Source organism: Plectrocnemia conspersa, unplaced genomic scaffold, assembly GCF_051122295.1.
Source record: "Plectrocnemia conspersa isolate PC_06_02 unplaced genomic scaffold, ASM5112229v1 ptg000001l, whole genome shotgun sequence".
NCBI classification, from domain to species: Eukaryota; Metazoa; Arthropoda; class Insecta; order Trichoptera; family Polycentropodidae; genus Plectrocnemia; species Plectrocnemia conspersa.
In genome coordinates, this window is record NW_028277165.1 from 5,999,626 (window position 1) to 6,023,912 (window position 24,287).

At 28.7% G+C, this 24,287-nt stretch overlaps 1 protein-coding gene across 2 annotated transcripts in view; it reads left to right on the top strand.

Moving 5' to 3' along the window:
• Window positions 1–16,099, top strand: part of LOC148238555 (lachesin-like) — a 68,564-nt gene extending 52,465 nt beyond the window's left edge. The window contains exons 5-9 of one of the 2 annotated variants that reach the window (XM_088185601.1): window positions 1,102–1,294; window positions 1,365–1,493; window positions 1,555–1,674; window positions 8,252–8,422; window positions 12,274–16,099. In XM_088185601.1, coding sequence (XP_088041727.1) covers window positions 1,102–1,294; window positions 1,365–1,493; window positions 1,555–1,674; window positions 8,252–8,422; window positions 12,274–12,632 — 972 coding nt within the window. In that variant the 3' untranslated portion in view covers window positions 12,633–16,099. Of the gene's footprint in view, window positions 1–1,101; window positions 1,295–1,364; window positions 1,494–1,554; window positions 1,675–6,082; window positions 6,373–8,251; window positions 8,423–12,273 lie in introns of those variants that run through there. The other variant, XM_088185612.1, reaches the window with a different exon arrangement.
• Window positions 16,100–24,287: the final 8,188 nt, after the last annotated feature.

The window sequence follows — 24,287 nt, forward strand, 5'->3', positions numbered from 1 at the left end:
AAATAAAAATGCTTATTTATTCTCTTGCATAAATTGTTTTTAAAAAAAATAATAATAATAAAAATATCGAAGGTGGTGAGACATCTGCATCGCACTGTAATAGTTTTAAAGTACGCTCGGTCCACATACCTGCTGGACCAAGTTACAACATGTGTTTCCTTGAGTTTTGAACAAAAAACGAACCAAATTGTATGATCTTGTGACCGAAGATAAAAAATGGATTGTCTATAATCAATGTAACAATGAAACAACTCTGAACCAATCATGGAGAAATCCCATTGACCACCTCCAAAGCTGAACTTTATGATATTAAGAGTCTATATTATACTTTTGCATCATAACCAATTAGCACAGGCCCAGGATGTAAAAGTTGCTTTAAATGTAAATAGCGATTAATATTGTTTTTGAAGTGCTGATTACTAAAAAAATCACTTTAATTTTGACATTTAGTAGAGTGAAACACTTTTTATGTACAGTACATACATATTTATGGTATATAAAATAATTATTTTAGGTGTGTTAAAAAGAGTAAAAATCAGAATCAGAATTATTTTTTCTAAACTTGTTAAATCTATCATAATTACAACAATAAAACTATTAAAATCAGTTAAAACCAATTCACTTGCCTGTTGGCGATTGTCTGTTTTCTTATCTCCCATACATTTATCCTTCCATCTCAATATCCATTCCCTTCGTCCACCTACAGTGTGTATCTAGAGTCTGTGCAGTACATGTGTCACAGTGCTCCGAGCTTTTTGCAACTACTCTTTAGTTACACTGTGCCACGTACAAGTATTTTTAAACAATGACTTTCTGATGATGTGTTGACTCACCGAATTGTTTTTGCTATATTTGTAGTAATTACATAGCAGGGCCTTTAACAGCTAATAAATGATTGATTTATGACAATATTTTTATTATATTTAAATATTACAGTTTTATGATATTTAAGCTATAAAAAGTGACATTGATTTTAATTGTTCTTGATGAAGCACAAAAACATCATAGGAATTTTATTTATATACAATAAATCTTATCAATAAATTGAACTATCACATAATAATTGGATATGTTAAAAAATAACTTGATTTTATTTAACAGATGGGCACCCTGGAAGTGGTGATTCCGCCCGATTTCATACCAGAGGAGACTTCCGGTGACGTAGTGGTTCCAGAAGGAGGCACCATACGTCTCAGTTGTCGGGCTCGCGGTTCGCCCGATCCTCGAGTGGTCTGGAGGCGGGAAGACGGCACCGAAATAATCCTGAGGGAGCCGCTCGGCAGCAAAGCCAAAGGTATGCAACTCCCGCTAAGCTAATTAATGCGGACGACGTGCCTTAAATTTGTCCAATTCCAATCCGACAGTCACCACGTACCAAGGAGAGGAGCTGAAATTGGCCAAGATAACAAGATCCGAGATGGGTGCTTACCTTTGCATAGCTTCTAACGGAGTACCTCCGTCGGTCAGCAAAAGGATTATGGTCAACGTAAATTGTGAGTATTGGGTAATTAATCTAAAAATAAAATGTTTGTTTCTTGAATTTGTGTGTTTCAGTTCATCCGGTGATTCAAGTTCCTAATCAGCTGGTTGGAGCTCCTTTGGGAACTGATGTGACGCTGGAGTGTTACGTAGAAGCATCGCCGAAGAGTATCAACTATTGGTTGAGAGACACTAGTATGTATATATATATATATATATAAAATTTATTCTAAAATCGCTTTAAATGTTTATTTTCTCAAAGTATTGTCCTAAATCTAAATATTGTCCTTTTCAATCGTGAATATTATACATATAAGATTATTATTAACAACAATAAACGTTCATTCTACATTTCTGTTTTTTTCACATTGGAGAAGCCAGGGCAACGTTTGTCTATGTTTCGAAAATATATTTGCCCCAGTCTGTTCTGGTTGATATTATTTTTTCATTTTAATAAATCAGACGCGTACGGTGAGATACATACCCTTTCGCTCGCTCGCGTGTTAAGTGACGAGAATGAGTGAGAGATAAGGGCGTGCGTTACATTGGAAACGGAATGTTATTGAAACATTATGTTCCTAGTAAAAAAATATATTTATTATTTTACCAATAGTGTTGTGCTATTTTTTTAATTTGCTGTCTTGAATTATGTTGTAGAGAACAGATTAACGTATCTTTTTTTGTTTGAGTTTAAAATAAAAAAAAGTACGGCGCAGGCTACGAAAAACATAAATTTGGGATTTGACGAGGTTAGAGAAATTAGTGGTAATATTAAAAGTAAAAATTACTCCTATGTAAAATGGTAATAAAACAAGTTTTAAAAACCTTGTTAGAGCTAATCCACAAATATCTAAATTCTACATTTTACCATTTTTTACCTTTAAATAGTAGATAATTTAAGGATTGCCTCTTTATACGATATCTTGTTGCCATAGAACAAGTAAATAAAATGGACAAATATGTAGACAGGCAAAAATAGCAGTTTTAAGAACCAGTAGGAAACCATTTTTAAATCAAGTCATTACCTTTGATAAAAAATGGATCAGAAAAGATCAAGACAATTTTAAAACCGCATAGTATGCTTTCAAACTAAATTACCACTAAAAAGTATAGAGTGTCAGTACGGTGATGTTCTCATCTTTCTGATTTTGTACTTTAAGCCTGGCTATTACAGGTGAATCATGTTGTAGGAAAATTCAAAACATGCATAAAAATTTAACCAATAAACATCCAATGTTAGTAAACAGAAATAATATGATATTGCTTTATGATGCTCTATTAGAATTAAAAAATTACCTTATTCTTCATATTTCGCTGACTTTTACCCTAGATATTATTACTTTTTTTATACATTCAAAAATATATTTTTTTTAAATCTTAATTGTGGTATAATAAAGGTATTTACGACGGCAACCAAATACGAGCAATAATATGTCAATATTGTAGCTCAGGCGCATGTAGCGGGGGCGTGCGTTATTAGAATTTTAAAATTTTCGATAGCAAAAATTGTGTTACTTTTAGAAATATATCAAGCAATAAGATACTTTTAATGAATGAAATATCTTATTAACAGAAATAAAAATTTTTAAATTTTTAAGACTTATTTTATATTTTTTATTTTAATTCGTGGTATTGTTAATATTAATTCTTTTGCTCTTATAAAAAACGGTTTATATTTCATTTTTTCAGCCGTATTGTATTTTTTTACAATTGAGATTTTTTTATATTATTAATCATTATTTTATGTAATTCCTTCAATTTTTTGTGTTCCAATGTGATTCAAAGATATCATATTTGGTTTTAAAGTATTATTGAAAATGTTAACCAAATGCTATTTTTTATATATTTTTTTTAAATTTTTTCAATGTGTTTTTTATAATTTTTCAGAACATAAAAACTATAACAGAATGTTAGCAATACCTGAAAATAAGATTTAATAATAAAATAATGACCAGTATCAAGCGATTAAAAAAATATGTGCAATCTGCTAATCTTATTAAATAAATTATACATATGAGCGCAATAACTATACAGGCGCAGGATGAGATTTTACGAGCAAAATCGGGAAAATTCAAATGCAATGCGCAAGATTATGAGTACAAGACGCAAACTTTAGGTGCGTAACATTACAATTCATTTTATTTTCGTTGTAGCGTCTACTCAATACTAAGAGGCGGTGTCAACAATCCGCCAATGCTCGGTGACTAGAGTATCTAGAGTCGCGATCGCGTCCCTTGTTCTTATTCGTTGCGGCCAAGACGTAAGCGCTTGAAATTGTTTTTTTTACGAATTATTTCAACGAACTTGTCAAACATAGGTTTTTAATTTTATATAATATACTATATTCAAAATTATATTTGAAATGATTTTTGAGCACTTTTTTTAACGAAACATTGTATGTTAATAAGTATAATGTCAGGTGAAAATTGAGTTATTTAATCTGTATTTAGAAACTCAATATATTTTTCGTGGTAATTTTAATATTAAATATCATAGAGAAGTTTACGTTATATTATTGTTGAAATTCTATTCTGTAAGCTCGCAGAAATATCATAATTGAATCGTGTATTCAACGAACAAGCCGTGTGTGTCGTTTCACGTAACATAAGCTCGTAGCGTAAGATAGCCAACGATGGAACCGTAAAACAATACCTAGTGTTTCAGTAACGTGTTAACTTAATGAATTTTTCGTGTATTGTTTTAGTATACAGTAATACACCAACAAATGTACCTTTTCATACATACGTTTTCAATGCGAACGAATAAACTTAGATTAAATTTGTACTATTCAGTATGGCGATCAATTTTGTTAATGGCGTAAATTAACAATATGCAATATAATAAAAAAAATGTGAAATTGATTGACAAAATTAAATAAATACAACTTTGCATGTAGCATACCAAAATATATATTGATAAATCTTCTAAAAATGCTTCGTTCGAGATGCGCTTATCATTGAAACTTGCTTACCGGTTCATCCATTATAGAAGACGATAATAATTTAGGGAGTATCAAAGTTCGGTTTGAAGCGTTGTTCGAAGTTCATATATTTAAATATTTATCAAAAGCTCGCGCCGTCATCTTACCGAACATCTGGCAAGGATCTGTTCGAAGTGGAACTTCTTGGAGATAACAGCGACGGGATTAGCATCTGAAACTTTGGAAAACCGCGACATTTTTAAGTTAGCTCACTTGAAACACCTATCGTTGATCGTTTTGGTAATTAACGAAAAGTATACACCTATAAAAATATTGGTTAAATTCAAACGCGACGCTTGATGAAGGTATTTTAAATTTAATTCATATTGGAATAAAAAAGGTGGAAGTATTTTTTTTTATATGCTCTGTTGAAAATTGGTAGCGTAATATTTACATTATAAATCATCCGGCTGTCAAAAAATATTTTTGTTATGTACACACCGTACGCATCCTATCAAGCGTGAACATATTGCCTAAGACCTAGGTCCAAAGTTTTCTTCGCGTTTACAAAGGCTATGATTAGTTACCATATCAAATTATGTCGAAAATGTATACGGTATATTTATATAATATGAATCTATCACGTGAATAAACTGGGACGTTTTATAAATATAAATTGAATCCTACTATATGCCACCATTTGATTTATGCTCATATTTTTAATATTAATAATACATACGCATATCAGACATGTCACATCTACTTACTGTTGAGTGAAATGAAAAAAATATATTCACATTATTACTCATTAAATATATATTTTTATTTATAACTAAATATATTTTTACATATTTTTTTTAATCATAATAGTTACCTTAATTGATTTTTATCTTTTAAATGTCTCAGATGTTTTTTTAATATATGTATATCAAATTCTATACTCTTGATAAACGCCTAATATTCTCCATAAGAATATGTTTTAATTTTTATTTGTGTCAAAAAATATTTTAATTAACCCTGTTTAATTCAAAACATAATTATTTTAATAGCTTATTAATTTTTAATATAATTATCGTTGTTAAAAGCAACTAGGAGCGCGGTATTCGTGGGGCGCAGGACCTCTGTTGTCCGGTAATGTGTGTGCTCGTAAAATAAACTTCTTATCACCAGGTAATGGTGCTAAATAGGGATTCTGTGTCGAGAAAACCCGGGAATTTATTCCCGAGAATTCAAAGATTTTTTGCTGTCTCGAGTCCCGGGAATTTAAAAATTAATAACGCGGGACTCGAGACTTTCCGAAGTGCAATTTTACAAAAATATGTAAAGAGCGAATTTGATGTCGAGCTTAATTTATGTCTCGATATGAAGACAAGGTGGAATTCCTATTACCCATGATCTCGAGATTTTTAAAGTTACGAAATTGCATAAGAAAATCATTAATTGATCTTGGCATCGGCCAAATTTGGAATGAATCGAACATTCACGTATTGGAAAATATTTGTGAAGTACTCACTCCTATAAAACTGGCAGTTGAAGCTCTAAGTCGTCGAGATGCCACTTTATTAACTTCCGAAATTATTGTTAATTTCCTTTTAATAAAAATATTTGAAATCAACACAACTCTGTCGCACGAACCACCAAAATATTTCAACGACTAGAAATAAAAAATTCAACTTTAAAAAGTTTCAGATATTAGATTCAACTATCAAGCGAACTCCGAATCTAGAGCTTTTATTCAAATCATCGCTTACAATTAAGCCAACATCTACAGAAAGCGAGAGAGTTTTTTCTATATCTGGAATATTTGCCACTAAAACCAGGAACAGGCTATGTGATTAATCATTAAACGCCTTGGTGTTTTTAAAAACATATTTTTCCTTACAAAAGTAAAGGTTTTAACTTAATATTGATATAAATATTTCGATTAAAAAATTGTAATAAATTAAATTTAAATAAATATCGAATAAAGTGTTTTTAAATTGTTTCAATAAATTTTCACCTATCGTACCTATAACACAAATAATATAAGTTTATAATAATAAATTAATTAAAGTTAATAATAATAAGCTAATTAAAGTTAATAATATTAAGCTAATTTTTTAACATAATTTTTTTTCATGATTATACGAAAAATAATCAAAGTCTCGAGTCCCGGGAATTCCCGGGATTTTAAAAATTTAGGTCTCGAGTCCCGGGAATCGAAAAAATCCGAGACTTCAGAATCCCTAGTGCTAAATAAATTATTAATTTTTAATATTATCATAACTACTTAAAACGACATCAAAAATATTTAACAATATAATTTTAGTTTAAAGCTGTTTTTTTAATTATACTAATTAATCTAACCACTTTTCCATTTACAATTGTATGGATTATTCATGCTATTAGAATATAAAATAAGCTAGTTAAGCATATTGTTTTTTACTTGTGCTGATACCACCGTAAGAAACCTTTTAACGGTTTGAGTTACAAAGTATACTGCATAAAACAAAAAATGACTTAATCGCTTTGAGAAAAAAATAACGCATGCATTTAAGTTTGCCATTGAGAAAGCCGTTTTTAATATGCTCTAGTTAGCTTACAAAATTAATAATAATAATATGCTCTATCAAATTTAGTCGCCCCCCTTTTCTAACTGTTCGTCCCACCCAAAAAGCGACTAAGCTGAGACTGTCCGCGACTCATTTAATTTAATTTGTGTCGTTGGAAATAAATGATGGCCTCCAAAAAACACAAATATTATTCTGATAAGTCACCCCTTATCTCGCTGTGCATGTGTATTTTTTTTTATCAACGTGACCGCCATATTTTAAATATATTTATCTGACGCAGATTTTTTTTAAAATTCAACATAATTTCTGCACAATTGTGCTACATTAGCCTATAATATATGTATTTAGATGAACAAAGATATATTTTAATTTGGATTAAATTTATATTTTACCTGATTATTTCTCTAATGAAAATTCCAAGTTATGTTTGTGACTTAAAACTGCTTTTTAAGTCACAAACATAACTTCAAATATAGCAAATTTATTTAATTTTTCTTTGAAATAATTTTTTTACGTTATCAACTTAACACTAAATTACTTAAACTTTTCCTATAATGCCACATAAGTTTTAAAAGCTCTCTTAAAATTTAAAAGTCTTGATTTAATTATTTTATTTGTATCATTGACTATCAACCAAATACATATTTCTATCTGAAACTTTCTTGAAAATATATTTTCCTGATTAATGTTTTTACTTACCAAATTTTTATTAATTGTGCCCAAATTAAGATAAATAATGTAAGTGGGGCTTAACCTTAAAATGGTACCTAAAAATAATCATTATAAAATGTAAAAATACAAATTAGCTTTGACGTAATGACATGTGCTTTAAAACACATGTTATTTTATCTAATATTAAAGTGTTACAAAATACAACTTTTTAATATCTTACAACATTATAAAATAAGCCAGGTAAATTATAATAAAACATAAATAAACAAACTGTTTATTATATGATAACAATAATTTATAGTTTGCTTTTATACAGAAACATATCAAAACATCATTTAGATTTTTGTACACACGCCTTCATTACACCGCCGCTCAGGAACTATCACAACCGGAGAGATCACAGTCATAAAAAATGACAAAATACTCGACATTTCCATAATGTTTCCAGCCGAAACGAGATGTAATACATACGTGCATATGTAGGTATACAATACCCCATTCGGTTTCTTAACGGTGTCGCGCGACACTTGAGCGAGTAACGTGTCGTTTGATGGCAACACGCGGCGGTTGGTTGGTGGTTACATAGTATGTACTTTCATGATGTGGTGGTTTGGGTTTTTGTTCGCAGACGAGATGGTGATTTCGTCGAACAAGTATGTGGTGCACGACATGCCAAGATCGCTGTTTGAATCCAAGATGAGCCTCACGGTGAGGAAACTTCAGACGGCGGATGCAGGAGGATATAGGTGCGTCGCCAAGAACTCGCTGGGTGAGGTTGAGAGCAACATAAGACTGTATGGTAAGTGGTATTAATCATTATTATCAAATAAACCTTAAGACAATGTATAAGCTTATATAGAACGTGTGGCTAAAACACTCTGAAAAATATTGCATTAATAAATATGTACATTTTTTGTGATAAATATTAGATTGTGAAAAAAATATTCCAATGATATTAAATTCAGGAATTTTAGAGTTGATCAAATTACATAATTCTTTTTTGGGTTGTTAACCTTTCCATCTCTAAGCTAAACATTTAAACACTAAAATTATTGTTATTTTAACCGTTTAGTAGATATGAGTAGTATACAATATGGCATTAAACACCGAAAAATAATAATTAATAAATATATATATAAAACAGAAGATACTGTAATTTCTATATATCTTTTAGTATCATTTTTATAAATCTTATTAATACTTTTTTTTTAATTAAAATATGTTTATTTTATATGAGAATTTATATTTTCAGTACTTTGTTAAGCACTTTTTTTTTTCAGAAAACATTAAAATATATAAAATTTGGATGCTATACAATATTTTTACGTTCTTTAAATTTTTTTTTAAATTTTATGCGACTTTATTAATACGTTTTTGTTACCCAATTTTCTGCCCTATCTTTAGTAACCAAATAGATTTTAAATTTAATATTAAATCCTGTCTTTAATTATTTTTATTAGAATTTTTTTTCAAAAAACCTTTATAAAAAAACTGCATGTCATATTTATATCAGCGATTTTATGTTTTTATTTATAAAAACAGCTTCACTTAAATATATTTTTTTAGGTGTTTTTATTACTATATAATATTTTATTAGTTTATTAAATCTTCCGTTGTAACATGACGTTATAACGGGGTTAATCTGTACCAACTGAATAAGTTAATCAGATATAATGAATACCTACAAGTAGTAACCACCAGACTGAAAGTTTGGAAATCAGTGACATCTATATTAATAAATATAAGTTATTATTTGTTATATAATTTATAAACAATAGATGTCACTGCAGCTGGGACTGGTATTTTTATAGTAGCGCATTTTTTTATAAATAAAAATTCGATTGGCGCTGTCGGGGCTCAAACCCGCAACTTTAGAGTAACTAGTCTGAGACGTTACGGACTACGGTATTCCGTTCTTATACTTTTTATCTATAAATAAATGTTTAGCCATATTTAGTTGAGGAAATTTAACGTATTGGAATATTAAAATATATTTTAATAAGCAAGATTATTTTTTATTAAAACAAACTTTTTATTGTTAAACATGATATGACAATGTATCACATATTTAAAAAAAAAATGAAAAAATAACTTAAAAATTGTAGAAATTACAAACTTTTTACAGTATACACAAACATATATCTTTTTAATGTATAATTATCCTAAACATTTTTTTAAAGGTATGGTCGGCTTATTTTATAAAAAATATATTACCATATTTTTTTTATTTTCAAATACAGGTTAATAACTTTAGTACAATATTTTTATATTGTATTGTTTATTTATTTATTATTTAAAGTAAAATGATAAGAATTTTAGTAATATAAAAATCGCTAAAAATTACTATTTATGTTATGCCTACACTACACTCTCTGGAAGCTGTCCGAACCTAAGTTACAACTGAAATCGGCCGAGACCTACGACTTCGAGTAAGCGACCACACTGTCGCAAATTTCATATGCCATCCGGACGGCAGCTTCTGTCACGTACAGCCGGCATATTTGCGAGCGATCGAAAAATGTGCCAAATAATCGCAATTTTTAAATTGACATATTATTACAAAAACGCTACTAATAATTATAAAAGTTTGTGTGGGCACTCACCAATACAATATCAGTGAAAACTTTTTGGTCGTAAATATTTCATTTACGCAAAATCTTTGTCGGCTTTTGAAAAATGCCATAAGGCATAAAAATGATACTTCAGAATACGAACACCACATCTGTGACTATCCTAGAATTTGTCGCCATCGATTCTAAATGAGAATTCGTTATATTGTGACATTTATATAAACCGATCTAGAAAAATACCTAGCGATATTCGAAACAATTTTTCTTAACAAAATCAAGTATTACTAATTATTTTTTAATTATTTAATTTTATATGAAAAAAAATATATTAACAATATTTGTTATAATAATATAATTTATCTCTTTTGGTGCGCTAAAATATTCAAAGATGTCAGTAGAAGTCTGTTGAAGTCCCCGATAGGCATGTGGTATCATAACTTGACCACGTGACCACAATGCAGCACTCGACATGCGTGTTAACCGTAGGACGGCTACGCGCATACTGAAATTAAACCGAGTTACTCGTTCTTTCTCCGTTTGCAAAACACCATATCATTATCTCTCTTACTCTCGTCACTTAACACGCAAGAGAGCGAAGTCTCTCACCGCTCGCGCTCAAAAGAGCAGCTCCGACTTTGGTCCCTTTGACTCCGGTCCTTTTGCCGACAATGTTCGGAACTCGAAGCTGGTCAAGTCGACTGAATTACCCCCACTTTACCTTCCGTTATCGGTAACCTCGGACAACTTCCGAGAAATTTTAGAGCGGGCAGAACCGAACTCGACCGTAGTAACCCACTATATTCTCTGTCCTTGGCCAAATTTAGCCTACTTCCAGAGAGTGTAGTGCAGGCATTATAAATCTTTTACATTAGTTGCAATAATCCTAGTAAATTGTTCATTCTTAATTAATAAATATAAAATTTTAATTTACATTAGCTATTGATATATTTTATGAATGTGCTATTTTAAATAAAAGAAAGCTCTTTTATAGCAATAAATTTATTCGAATATATTATCATTATTTCCAATATTTATATTTAAATCAACGTTTGTATAATATTATAATATAAACTAATTGTTAAAAGAGAACGTATTTTATGACCTTTATTTAACAACAAGGTCAAATAAAATATTAATAACATTTTAAATACATATTAAATTATACAATTACAAAACTTTGCTATTAACCTTAGGAAAATTTTCATAAATAATGTAAATTCCTGTCTAAAACGTTAATTACTAATTTAATATATACTATATTTAAAATAATTTCAGAATAATAATTAGCTCATACAACATACTAAACCATCTTATGGAGTCTTTAATATGTGTATAAAATAAATATATATATAAATAATCTAATATTGAAAACGCTTTTATAAAAATGTATGTATAGTACTTAGTTACGTACTTTAAAATTTCCGAGGCTCCTAAAATTAAATTCCGTTTCACAAAATCTTTTTTTTTCTCAAGTAATGTCATAAATGTCAGTGTAATATGTTAAAAGCACCGTTTTTATAATACGATGGAAGGCCCAAAAGTTTCCGGCACAAGTATGGAAGAAATGAGATATGAATAATATTTTTATTATTTTATCGTTGAATCATCTTTTATTTTAACGCACTTTTTAGGCAATTTATAGACATTAATAAAATTAGATACTTAAGGTTTGTATTTCTCTTACTAAAGTACTGCATTAATATAAGCTTTGTTATTACGTCAGTTTAAAATAATCGTTATTTAACTAACTTCCATTCTCTCTTTGTGTTAATAAAATTAGAAAAAGATGAACTATTCTATAAGTCTATTGTAATAATGCATTAGCTTACTTTAATATATTTTAACTATATTCAAAGATAATTTTATATTATTCAGTTTGCACTAAAAAAATATTAATAATTCTAAAAGAACTAAGCTAGTTTATTACATTAGATTAGTGGTATAAGTTAATGACTAATACCTGAAATATTGTGTTCGAATCCTATATGAATTTATATCGTATTTTTGAGGTCTGTTTACTTATTTATTAATTTAAGTTCATACAAAATATACATATGTTTGACATACAAAATATTTACAGAAATTCCCGGATCAACAAGGAAGCATATAATCGAAGAGATAATCGAAGAAGTGGACTACGACATAGAAAATTCACCCAATAACCAATTCGGCTCTGCGGAGAGCGACAGCGACGATGAAGATGAGTCCCAAGAGTCCAACGAAATCAACAATAGAGACAAGTCCGCTATATCGTCAAACGGTAAGGAGCACAACAATGTCAATCAGCACAGTCACACAATCAATAAGGGTAAAAACGTCCCTCATTTCAACGAAGCTGATTTGGGCAACAGTGGTATAAATCCAAAAACGTGTACATATTTAATCATATCCACAGTCATTCTCAATCACATTCAGAAATATTGGACATGGAGTACGTGACCTGCTGAATGATTAAAATCAAATAGTTTGACGTTGTTATAGCGCATATGTAACTACTGTACGTAAAGTGTTAAAACTGTGATAATGTTTTAAAATATTTATATTCGTAGTATATGATTGGAATGGTGCTTAAAAATTCATAGGGTAATTGTCTATTTGTGTTTGTATATAATGTGACGTAAACTTTTGGGTCGGATGTGTCTGGATGGGTGTGGCTTTTGATGGGTGTTGTTGTTTTAATTGTTAATTAATATAATTGTATTAATAATACGTGGTAAATTATCTATTTATAATAATAAAAAACTTCTTTGTGACGTGTAGTTTCCTTAAGTTTTGTTTGCCTGGTTAAGTTTAATGGTTTGACATAAAAGCCCGCATTAAACCATTTTACCAAATAAATCCCTATATAATATATGTGCTTTTATAATATATAATTTAGTGATAAATTAATGAATATTTTTTAATCATAAAACTATATTTAAAATAACATACTATTTCGTATAATTATTTGAGAATTTATTAATAAAAAAGATTATTAACTAATATGTTCCCCATCAGAATAGCCCAAGATAAAATAGTAGGGCACTTTTTTTCGGACTATTCTGTGTTTATGTGTTCTAACAAAATATCTCAAAATTTTACTGTCAAGATGTATTTGACTAGGAAATACATGCGCATTATAAAATATTAAAATTGTGAACGATACATCTGATAATAACTAGAATTTAGCAAAATAGCTAAATCCTCAGCAATTTTTTTTCATCTAAAAAAAATGTTCAAAACAGTAAGTGTATGCCGTTTCTGATTCAATATTGCATATTAAAAATGGGAGTTAATTTTTTTTAATGTATATCTATATATCTTTAAGCGCTAACGTTTAGGTAATAAACAATATTTAAAGCAATATCAAAAACATATATATTAAAAATAGATTGTTTTAGAGAGAGCATACATTTTTAGACTTACACTGTCCAGGATTTAAAATTTTTATTGAAGGCAAAGCTATTTTTAAAGCGTACAGATTTTAGTCGCTATAATAAAAGGTCTATGATTGCCTAGATTGTTATCCTTTTTATCGTCGATAAAGTCGTTGATCTAGGTTGCTTATTCTTAAGGTAATCCCTAAAAGTCTGTAGTGAAAAATGTCTTTTAAGCAAAATTATGGTTTGAGCGTTATTTTGGTTAAACACGGTCATACAGATCTGCCGCATTCCCACCACGTACGTTAGTAGGGACCAGAGATCGCAGCGCACGACTCGGTTGGGTAGTTGCAATATTAAAAATAAGCATGTAAATCATAGAAAAGTTAACCTACAAAATTTACTTATATAACTTGTTGGTCTTAATTTTTTGGTAGTCTTTGAAGCTGCTCATGTGTTGTTTTTTTTTGTTAAATGATAATCCAATGATTATTATTGAATATCGTTAATCAACATCCACGCGAATACTATTCTTGGATGCTCTTGATTTATTTACGGCAAAAAAATTCTGATCAATATTAAAAACCAGCACTGGTTTAAGTCGGTGATTATTACCCAAAAATACTTGGGCTCAAATCGAAAAATCAGAATAAGTGATTATTAAAAAAATTATTAGTTTTCAAAATTTAGTCCCAAAAATTAAGGTTAGTAAAAAAATGTGTTCTGTTATTTTTCTGTCTGTTTATTATTTTTTGAATTAGTTTGTTTAAATGAATTTATATTTGTATGAATTTTGTGAATAACAGATTTTGAATAAACCAATTATTCAATTACAGTATTTTATGGTCAGATTAAAGAAAAATTTTAGTGTGCGTATTCTTTTAGGTACAGATGTTTTTTTTTTGTCTAATTATATTTAAACGCTGCTTAAACTTTATACAAAAAAAAAGTATTTTTTTTTAAGAATCATCTGAACTTTTAGTTTCTGATTTATCAAATCATTTCCATAGGTCGTACTTCATTTATGTTTTTAAACTCTAGGTTTATTAAATTCAATAATAAAACAATTTTAGTTTATACCATATCATGGCGTTAAGCTAGTTAAAATGTTTGTCAGTAATTATTTCACAAAAATACATGGGAAAACTTTGAGACAAAAAACTAAGACTTTAATCGCACTAGCTAGAAAAATAATAAAACGATGAAGTGTTTAAAAATTATTAATAAATCAGTTTCTGAGAATGGAAGCACAACCATGTACTTAAGTCTGATTATTTAAACACATCTGTACATCTAAAAAGTTTTAAAAATAAAAATAAATAGTATTAAATTATTTAAGAGGTTCATACTATTTTTTTTTTTAATAAGCAGAAGTAAAAGTTTATATTTTTATTTTAAACTTTACAGAAAGAACCAAATATTTTTTTCACAACATCAAAATTTAAGGAAGCAAAATTTTTAAATCGTTTTATAATAGTTGGAACACTGTCAGCCGTTTAACTTAAAAAAATACTTAGATGAGGACTATATGTAAAAGAAAAAAAGGTAAAACGTCAATATTATTTTAAACTAAATCAAGTGTACCTAATCCTGTAAGTATTCCGCGAGTAATTTCAGTCTATAATTCGATATGTTTGTAATTTGGTTTAACTTTAATAACTTTTTTCTCCACAACCTCCTTTTTCCCAATAAGTCAAAAGAAGACCCGCGGACGCTTTTCTCTCAATTCCCGATCCGAACTTTTCACTTAATTTAAAAACGTATTGAGGCGTCTCGAATGAAGGCATAAATTTTTATCACGCCCCAGGCATAACTTTGACTCGGGCGGACGTAAATATGCTTATCTGTGGAAGAGCAGAGTTCAGAAATTACTCGGTCTAGATCATACGTAAAGCCAACCAGGGGGACACAGCAGTTAATATCGGGGTCCGCCCTTATGTACATAGGAAAAACACACACGGGGTGGGGTGGGTGAGCAAATGGAGTGTTTATAGCTTTACGATACCATAACCAACGATGGCTTACGACCGCCGACTTCCGTCTGGGTGGTTTTGTGCGCTTGTTTTATTTCGCGCGGAGTCCGTTCGGCGGCGCCATGTTGGAAATTGGCGATGATCGGGAAGGGTCACAAAAGGGTAATATGTGGGTGGATGAGAGATAAGAGCAAATGTTGCTCGAAGACAAATAATATTCGACTGAAAACTATTTTCTGAACTCATAACCGACGTGCTGGTCGATCGGATTCAATATAACTGAATAGTTGAACGTCTAGTTTAGTAGTGATAAACTAACCGTCAACAATAACTCAATAAACACATTAAATCAAATCACAGACGCTATTCGACAATTATATATATATAGTAAAATAATATATTTACGTTTTTGTGTGCAATATTTATTTTTTTTAATTCAAGGCCTAATAGATTTTTCTTAATTCTGCTTAAAAATAATATTTTTAAAGTCTCGTTTTAGTATTTTAAATGATATTTGTAATGATTTTTACATACTTATATTTTATTCTTTGGATTTTAATTCGAAAATCGTGTTTTTATTTTTTTCTGCAATCAATTTCCACTGTATATTTAATGTGCATATTTTTTTATTTTACTATAAAAAATATCATAAAAATATGTACATGTGAAAAGCTATTTTTGCAATTTTTTTCAACTAGTCGGTATGTATTTTTTGCTAAAAATTAATTATTATTACATATATAATAAAATAAAGCTACACGTCATAGCAATAAAATAATGTAATATAATCACTGATTTATAACAATGTTTATTTTTATGTATTATATAATTTAAAAACATACTAATTTGTATACCAAAATATTCAATTTATTTTTCAAATATTTCAGTGAAACTGTGCGATAAATGCAAGAATAAATAATAATATTAACGTGTTTAAGTAAGAAAAAATTAAAAAAAATAAATAATAAATGTTGTTAAATAATTAAAAAAGATTATCTTTTAAAAAAACTAAAGCAAGCATAAATATATTATATATCTATTACAAAATTTAAATTAAGATTGTCAAAATAACTAAACCAATGTTGCAAATTTACTAAGCTTAAATAACCAATTAAAATTTGCAATTCAAAATTATAATCAATATATCTGATGATATTAACTATTGTATATATACATAAAAAATGAGTAACACATATTTGCAAATTAACCAAAATTAGTTTTACATATTAATAACTGTTATCAGTCAATAAATACTTAAATATATTTGATTAAGTAAAAAACCTTGTGCCTATTTATTTTATTTTTAATTAACTATTTTTTATTTTTTATTTTTTATAAATACTCTTATTCTACATATGTGTTATTTATAATTAACATAAATATTTGTATTATGATATAGTTTAACAAAATACACAAATATCATATTCATAAATAGTATACCTTCATATATAAAATACTCTGTAAATATGATGTATAAATTATTTACTTTCTTACGAAAGAAATTGTGTAACTTTAATAATGTTATAAATAAATGTATATCTTAAAAAACGTATCCATTTTATTGTTATCATATTAAATATATTTATACATATTATCTAAAAAGGCTTGTAAATAAGATTAATGACAATAACACAACGTATAATGTTTTAAATCGATACGCTTTCCAATTGTATATTTTAATATAGTTGAATACTGTATGTATGAATTATATAAATATTTATATAAATAGAGACTATTAAATGAATACTGTAAAGGCAAAAAATCGAACCAAATCGTTAGTGTAATAAAAACATTATATTATATATGTACATATGTATCTTATTGTTGTGTAATTATGTTGGGCAACTTGTAATATCTGCAATAAAACATATATTTTTAATGAAAAATCTTATTTTATTTAAATAAATCAGGTAAGAATAATATATAAATTCTAATTTATCTACATAATTATTTTTTAATAATTTATTAGCATCATATATTAATATAAATGTTTTTCTAAGTAAGATTAAATATATATCGCTCTCAAAAACAATTCCAAATTCACTCTAACGATTTTCATTAATTTTTAAAATTTCGATAGAATCACATTTTTCTAAAATGTAAGCAACTCATAGATTAAATATATCGTTTTCAGCATGTACGACAATGTTGAAATATCTTTTATTCTTTGAGCTTTTCTATTTATCCATTGTCAGTTTAAACCGAGCTTTCGCTTCTTTTAAATCTTTTATTTTGGCAGTCTTTTAATTTTTTTTCTCTTTATGAAATTTTTATATGAATTTCATGGTGTACTATGGATTCTTAGGCAATATACATCACTATTCATAATTTCTCTTAAAAAAAAAACTTTAGAGAGGTTAGTCGATAGCAATCGTATTTAAAAAAAATAATATTTAAGGTTACCAAATTATATTTCTTTGGTACTATTTTAAAATTCATTATTTGTGGACTATTGTTCAGTATTTTTATGAATATAAATGCGATGAGCTTTTTTTTATATATTTTGCTAATCCAGTTGTGTTTGACCATTTGCATAATACTTATTTTGGACGGTGGATTGATTAAATAGAAAAAATAAATAAAAATATACTGTAATTCCTGTACTACACTCTCTGAAAGTTGGCCAAGGTTGCCCAAAGACGGAAAATATAGTGAGTTGCTTGGGTCGAGTTCGGTCTAAAATCTTTTCGAGGTTACCGAGAACGAAAGGTAAAGTGGGGGTAATTCAGTCGACTTGGCCAGCTTCGAGCGCTTCCGAACATTGTCGGCAAACGGATCGAAGTCAAAGAAACCGAATTCGGAGCTGCTCTTTCAAGCGCGAGCGGTGAGATACTTCCCCTTTTGTTCTCTCGCGTGTTAAGTGACGAGAGTGGGAGAGATAATAATATGGTTTTTCGCAAACTGAGATAGAACGAGTAGCTCGGTTTAATTTAAGTATGCGCGTAGGCGTCCTATGGTTAACACGCACGTTGAGCGCTGCATCTTGGTCACGTGGTCAAGTTATAATACCACATTGATAGTATATTCTTCTAACAGATATCGTTAATATATTTTTTTTCATATAAAATTAAATAATAAAAAAATAATTAGTGGTACTTGATTTTGTTAAGAAAAATCGTTTCGAATATCCTTATGTATTTTCCTAGATCGGTTTATATAAATGTCACACCATAACGAATTCTTATTTAGAATCGATGGCGACAAATTCTAGGATAGTCACAGATGTGGTGTTCGTATTCTGAAGTATCATTTTTATGGCTTATGGCATTTTGCAGAAGCCGACAAAGATTTTGCGTAAATTGAATATTTACGACCGAAAAGTTTACACTGATATTGTATTGGTGAGTACCCACACAAACTTTTATAATTATTAGTAGCGTAATTTTATTAATATGATAATTTAAAAATTGCGGTTATTTGGCACATTTTTTGATAGCGCGCAAATGCATGACAGCAGCCGCCGTGCGTACGTCAATCACGCCCGCCGTTCGGACGGCATATGAAATTTGAACTTCGGTTTGGACAATTTCCAGAGGGTGTAGTGCAAGCTTAATAATTATTATATATGTAAAGTAAATATTAATAACCTTCGAAACTTTTGATGAAAATGTTGATATCTAAATCTGACAATTACACAACACTCGCCAGAGAAAAATCGAGACAAGAAGAACAAAGTTGCCTGAAGTCAGGCGACCAACTGATATTTAAAAAAAGTATTTAATGGCAATGTATTTAAAAGACTTGTGATGCCCATTTTAAATAAAGAAAAAAAATACTTTGTAAGAAAATTCGTAGCTATTTATTATTAAAACCCATTTATAAAAAATAAGTGTAGACGACATATACTTAATTGCCTAAATTAAAGTATTTGATCACAAAATCATAAAAACAGAGCAGATTCATTAATAATTCTCAAACGAAAAACTGTTCCTCAATTAAATATAATTCGATATGTTTCGAAGCATCTCTATGAAAAATATTTTTTTATTTATAAGTGAGTCACTTTTTTAATTTTTTATGTATGAAAGTATTTATATTTTGATGAGGTAAGAACAATAAACATCGGATGTGCGCTGTTTATTGTATTTTTGAGGCGTACCACTGTAATAAAATACATATTCAGTAGTTTATTTATAATAAATTATATGTATTTTTCAAATATAACAAATCTAGCGACATCACAAAAGCAAATGTCATCGGAAACACGTAAATCTTCGCGTCGCGCAGTGATCCAAAACAGTAAAACTGACTGAAAACGCGCCGGCTTAGAAATCATACCGTATCCAGAGTCTGAACGGCGGTAAACAAGAGACGAGGGCGAGTCCCTCGGGCGTCATATTTCAAGGGGCGGTGGTAAATAGGTCTCTCTTCTACACAACATACCTAGGTATACCGTACATGTACGCGCGCCGCAGTTTTCTCATTGTCGCTGCAAAGCCTTATTTATTGGCTTCATGTCCTGGTTCGATACATCCAAAACAGATTTCGAGTGCTTTAACTAGAAAGGCACACACGCTTAAGCGTATGGAAAACACGTCATTGATTTTCCCCGCAAGTTTTCCGCGCGCCGGCTGGGCCAAACTTCTGGAAACACTCGATTTCCGCAGATGCAGATGCGAGGCGACGACACAGGAGAAATTTAATTAAACTCTCTCTCTCTTGCACTATTTATTCTTAAGAGTGTGTGAGTAAAAATAATGGTAATTAAAGGTTTTTATCTAATTTATAATATGGTCTTAAAATAGCTTCTTTTTACAATAATTCAGAAATTATTTTAAATATATTAAAATATGCATATTAAAAATATTTCAAAATTTGATTAGAATGTGACATATTTTTTTTTTACAATATATTAATACATATTTATAAAGCGAAATATTTAACACTAAAACAAATTAAATAAGGATGGATCCTTTTTTTAAATTTGTCCATATCATCATATTTTCATTAAACTTATTATGAAACATGTGCAATACAGAGTTCGTATTTAGGATGACATTTCAGAAACATTCAACACTAACGTTGAACTGAAACAGGGAGCTATGCTTGATCCGAGATTTGCAAATTAAACTCTCTGAGATTATCTATTTTATACCAGGGAGATGCATATCTAGGTTTATGTAGATAATTTCTAATTATAAATAAGCATAACAACGAATGCAGATCTGCAAATGAAGTGGGCTGAAGATGTATTATCATTTTTAAAGCCGTTAATACGAAGAGTGGTATAAAGTAATAAAAATGGATTATAATATATATTATGAGTAAAATATTGATATATTTTCATTTGCCAAAAATCAATTAACACGAGAGCAATAATGCAATAGAAAATGCAAGCTCTAAATGGTGGATATATAAATAGTAGCAAAACTATGTTTTATAATATATTTCACTTACATCATAAAACAAATTTAAATAATATATACAAAAATTAATAAGCACCAAACTATATATATGCATATTTTAACGTTACAAATAGTTGTTTTAAAATTAAGCAAAATTATTTTATTTATAAATTTTCTATGATATATTTTTTTAATTAGCTCTACAAATAGTATACCATGTTTCTTTTGAAACTTTACAACAATCATACAAAACAGCTTAAAAAGAACAGAAAAATACGTCTAGTACACAAGTAGGTAATTTGTTATGCTGGGCTATTTACACTTAAAGTTTAAAATCATACAATAATAACTTTATATTATTGGCAGTGATATTTTCATTGAAATCGCGTCACTGGCTCATTCCGCACGAACTGCTCCTGGGAATCCGTTTGACGGAGAAAAACATTATGCAACAATCAAAGTTAAACACGGGCTCGCTTTTCCGCTTTTTCCACGGCCAAACAATAGAGTCTGAGTTTTCCGGCCGGCAGATCGCGAACACGTACCGGCGGCCGTAAAACGCACCTGCCGCTTGCGTCCCTATTCTCCTCTTTCTCCACGGAATATGTGTGTCTATGTAAGATGGCAAGAAATAACACTTTAAAGACAAAACAGTTTTCCACAAATCGTAGGGAAATCGGAAAATGGTGGGAGAATCCGCAAGAAAGTTGCGCGGTATAATTGTACAATGTCGAACAAAGGTCGAGAATTTTTTTAAAATTGTACAATTTTTTTCAATGCAATTTTTTATCTAGATCAGTGTTAGTGCTACGGCTCTTAGAACTATTTAAGATAAATTTTACCTATATTTTTTTTATTTAAGTTTTAATACAACGCTTAGAGACATGGGTGACCTTTAAAGCTATACGAACTTCGCGAAAATTGTTTTATAGTTTTAGTTCTTCTTGCTCATTTTAAAAGTATGATTTATAATTTATATTTTTTTTAGGGAAAAGTTTAATAATTTATTTTAATAATAAACTATATTAGATTTGCAACATATTCAAACAAAGTTGGGTTTTACATTTATGTCAAAACACAAGCCGTATTTAAATTTTTTTATAAAGCCATATTTCCATATCATCTATTTGTTTTTGCTTTGACAAAATGCTCGTATTAGTTTTTTAATAAATATACATACGTATATATATATACAATAGATGTATTTATATACGTATGCATAAACATATGTATATAACAAATAATTCGCTGTATGCATTTCCTAATTAAAATTTAGACTTATAATCAGTTCATCCTTTTTATTTTAGCATAGGCATTTAGTTAGTAAAAATAAATAATACAGAACACAAGTCGTATATATAATATGAAATTACCAATAAAAAAATACACATGCAAAGAAATTCTTTTGAAAATATTGAAATTCTTTAATATATAATACAAAAAATTTAGAATAATATTTTTCTTGGCAAAAACCAGTAATCGAGCTAATTTATAATTCATACAAGAGAGGACATATACATATGCACTTAAGACATAAGATTGTATATAACGTATTTCCATGTCATATATTAATTGGCTAAATCAGTGCAGCGCAAGTTTAAGGCTATATTACAACAGTACTTTCGGGTCGGCTGGCAGGTATGATATACCCTCCGATCGACCAGTAGTGAAAATTTATAAATCTTAAATGTCGAATTTCAAATCTAGAATTAATTCAAAGCGTTTTTGGCTGTATAGCATACTATTAAATATTTTTGTTCTCTAGTGACATATTAACACACATATATTTTAGCAAACTGATCATATAAATTCTTAATACATTGTATTTTTTTTCTAATGAAAATATAGAATCAATCACAAACGTAGTTAGTTGTTCGTTTATCGGTTAAATGGCGTAATGTATAACATCTGTTTAAGTTTCAGTAACTAATTTTATTGTTCGACATGCAAATAATATCTTGGCGATTTTTTTTAAATTAGTGTCTTAAAATGTGTATAAATAAGTGATCATTGCTTGTTTGTGTTTATGTATTTATAAATTTAATTCCCCACTCTCATCTTCATATTTTTTTTGCCAAATATAAAAGGGTAGAGAGTTATAAAACAAATGATCATTAACCGTTTGGGTAAAAATTGTTAGCGATACTTTTAATATCAATAATTAATAACGAGTACTTTGACTAAATTTTCAGAAAAAGTTTTCTCACAGTGGTGTCCCATTTTAAAATTTAAAAAACTCGTCTTTGAATGTATATTTTTGTTGTTAAATATATATAAGATATTGTGTGTACGCTGAAATAGCTTAATTTTTTGTTTAATATATTAAATATACATACACAATAAAAACTAGAAAACGCAAAAGTCTACAAGGAATTAGAACTTAGGCTTTTTAGGTCAATAGCCAGAGACCTATACCACTTATTTATCGTTCTGATAAATTTTACCGGAGTTAATGAACTCAAAGCATATTATATGAATTATCGTGACTTTAAATTCTGCTAAAGATTTTTGACCGTTCTTAGACTCCCAGATCAATATTTTTTTTTTTAATTTTTTAAAAATCTTTTTAATTATCTAAATTATAATTTAAATAATAATATAAAAAAACTTCATTTTTAACTATTATATATGCAATTATCGAAATTTTTAATGCTAAATTAGTTCTATAAATTCCTTGTCATTGTTTTGATAAAATTAGGTGCTATAAAATATACTTTTCACTTGTATTGTAAATATTAAATGTATTTTGATTTTTAATATTTTTATGATTTATGAACTAATACATGTATTGAAAACTTTTTTGTTTTATTGAATACATAAAGTGTGCTCATTATTTTTTATTTATAAAATAAAGTTAAAATTTTAATTCAGGAAAAAAAAGCTTGTTTTTAATTTTTTTAATTTTTTCAAGTATCTAAATCATTCAAGAAGTTAAAATTTTACAAAAAAAATCACTTGAAAATATTATATATGCAACTTTATAAATTTCAAATGCTAAATTAGTTCCATAAATTCTTTGATATCATTTTGATAAAATTCATATTATTTTACAGTTATATACAACTAGTAAGTAAGTAGATCAGCTAAGTAAAACTAAACATAAACTAATTAAAACTGGCACCCCAACAAAGCCGCGCAGGACAATCCCGCGCCGACTAAGCCACGCCGTCATAGCCGCGCAAAGTCAAAACAAAATTAATTTTATAACATGGTTTTTATTTATTAATAATAACAAATATATATAAGAAAAGGGAGGCGTCTCGCTACCGCTCGCGCCGACTTTCACTGTAGAACCAAACTACCTAACCTTTTTTTATTGATATTGTATTGATTTATTTTCATTTCGGTATATTTTGTAACTGTCCAGCATCATCCAATCTATGACTGACTGTTCAAAAAGCGAATCACTAGTTAAAG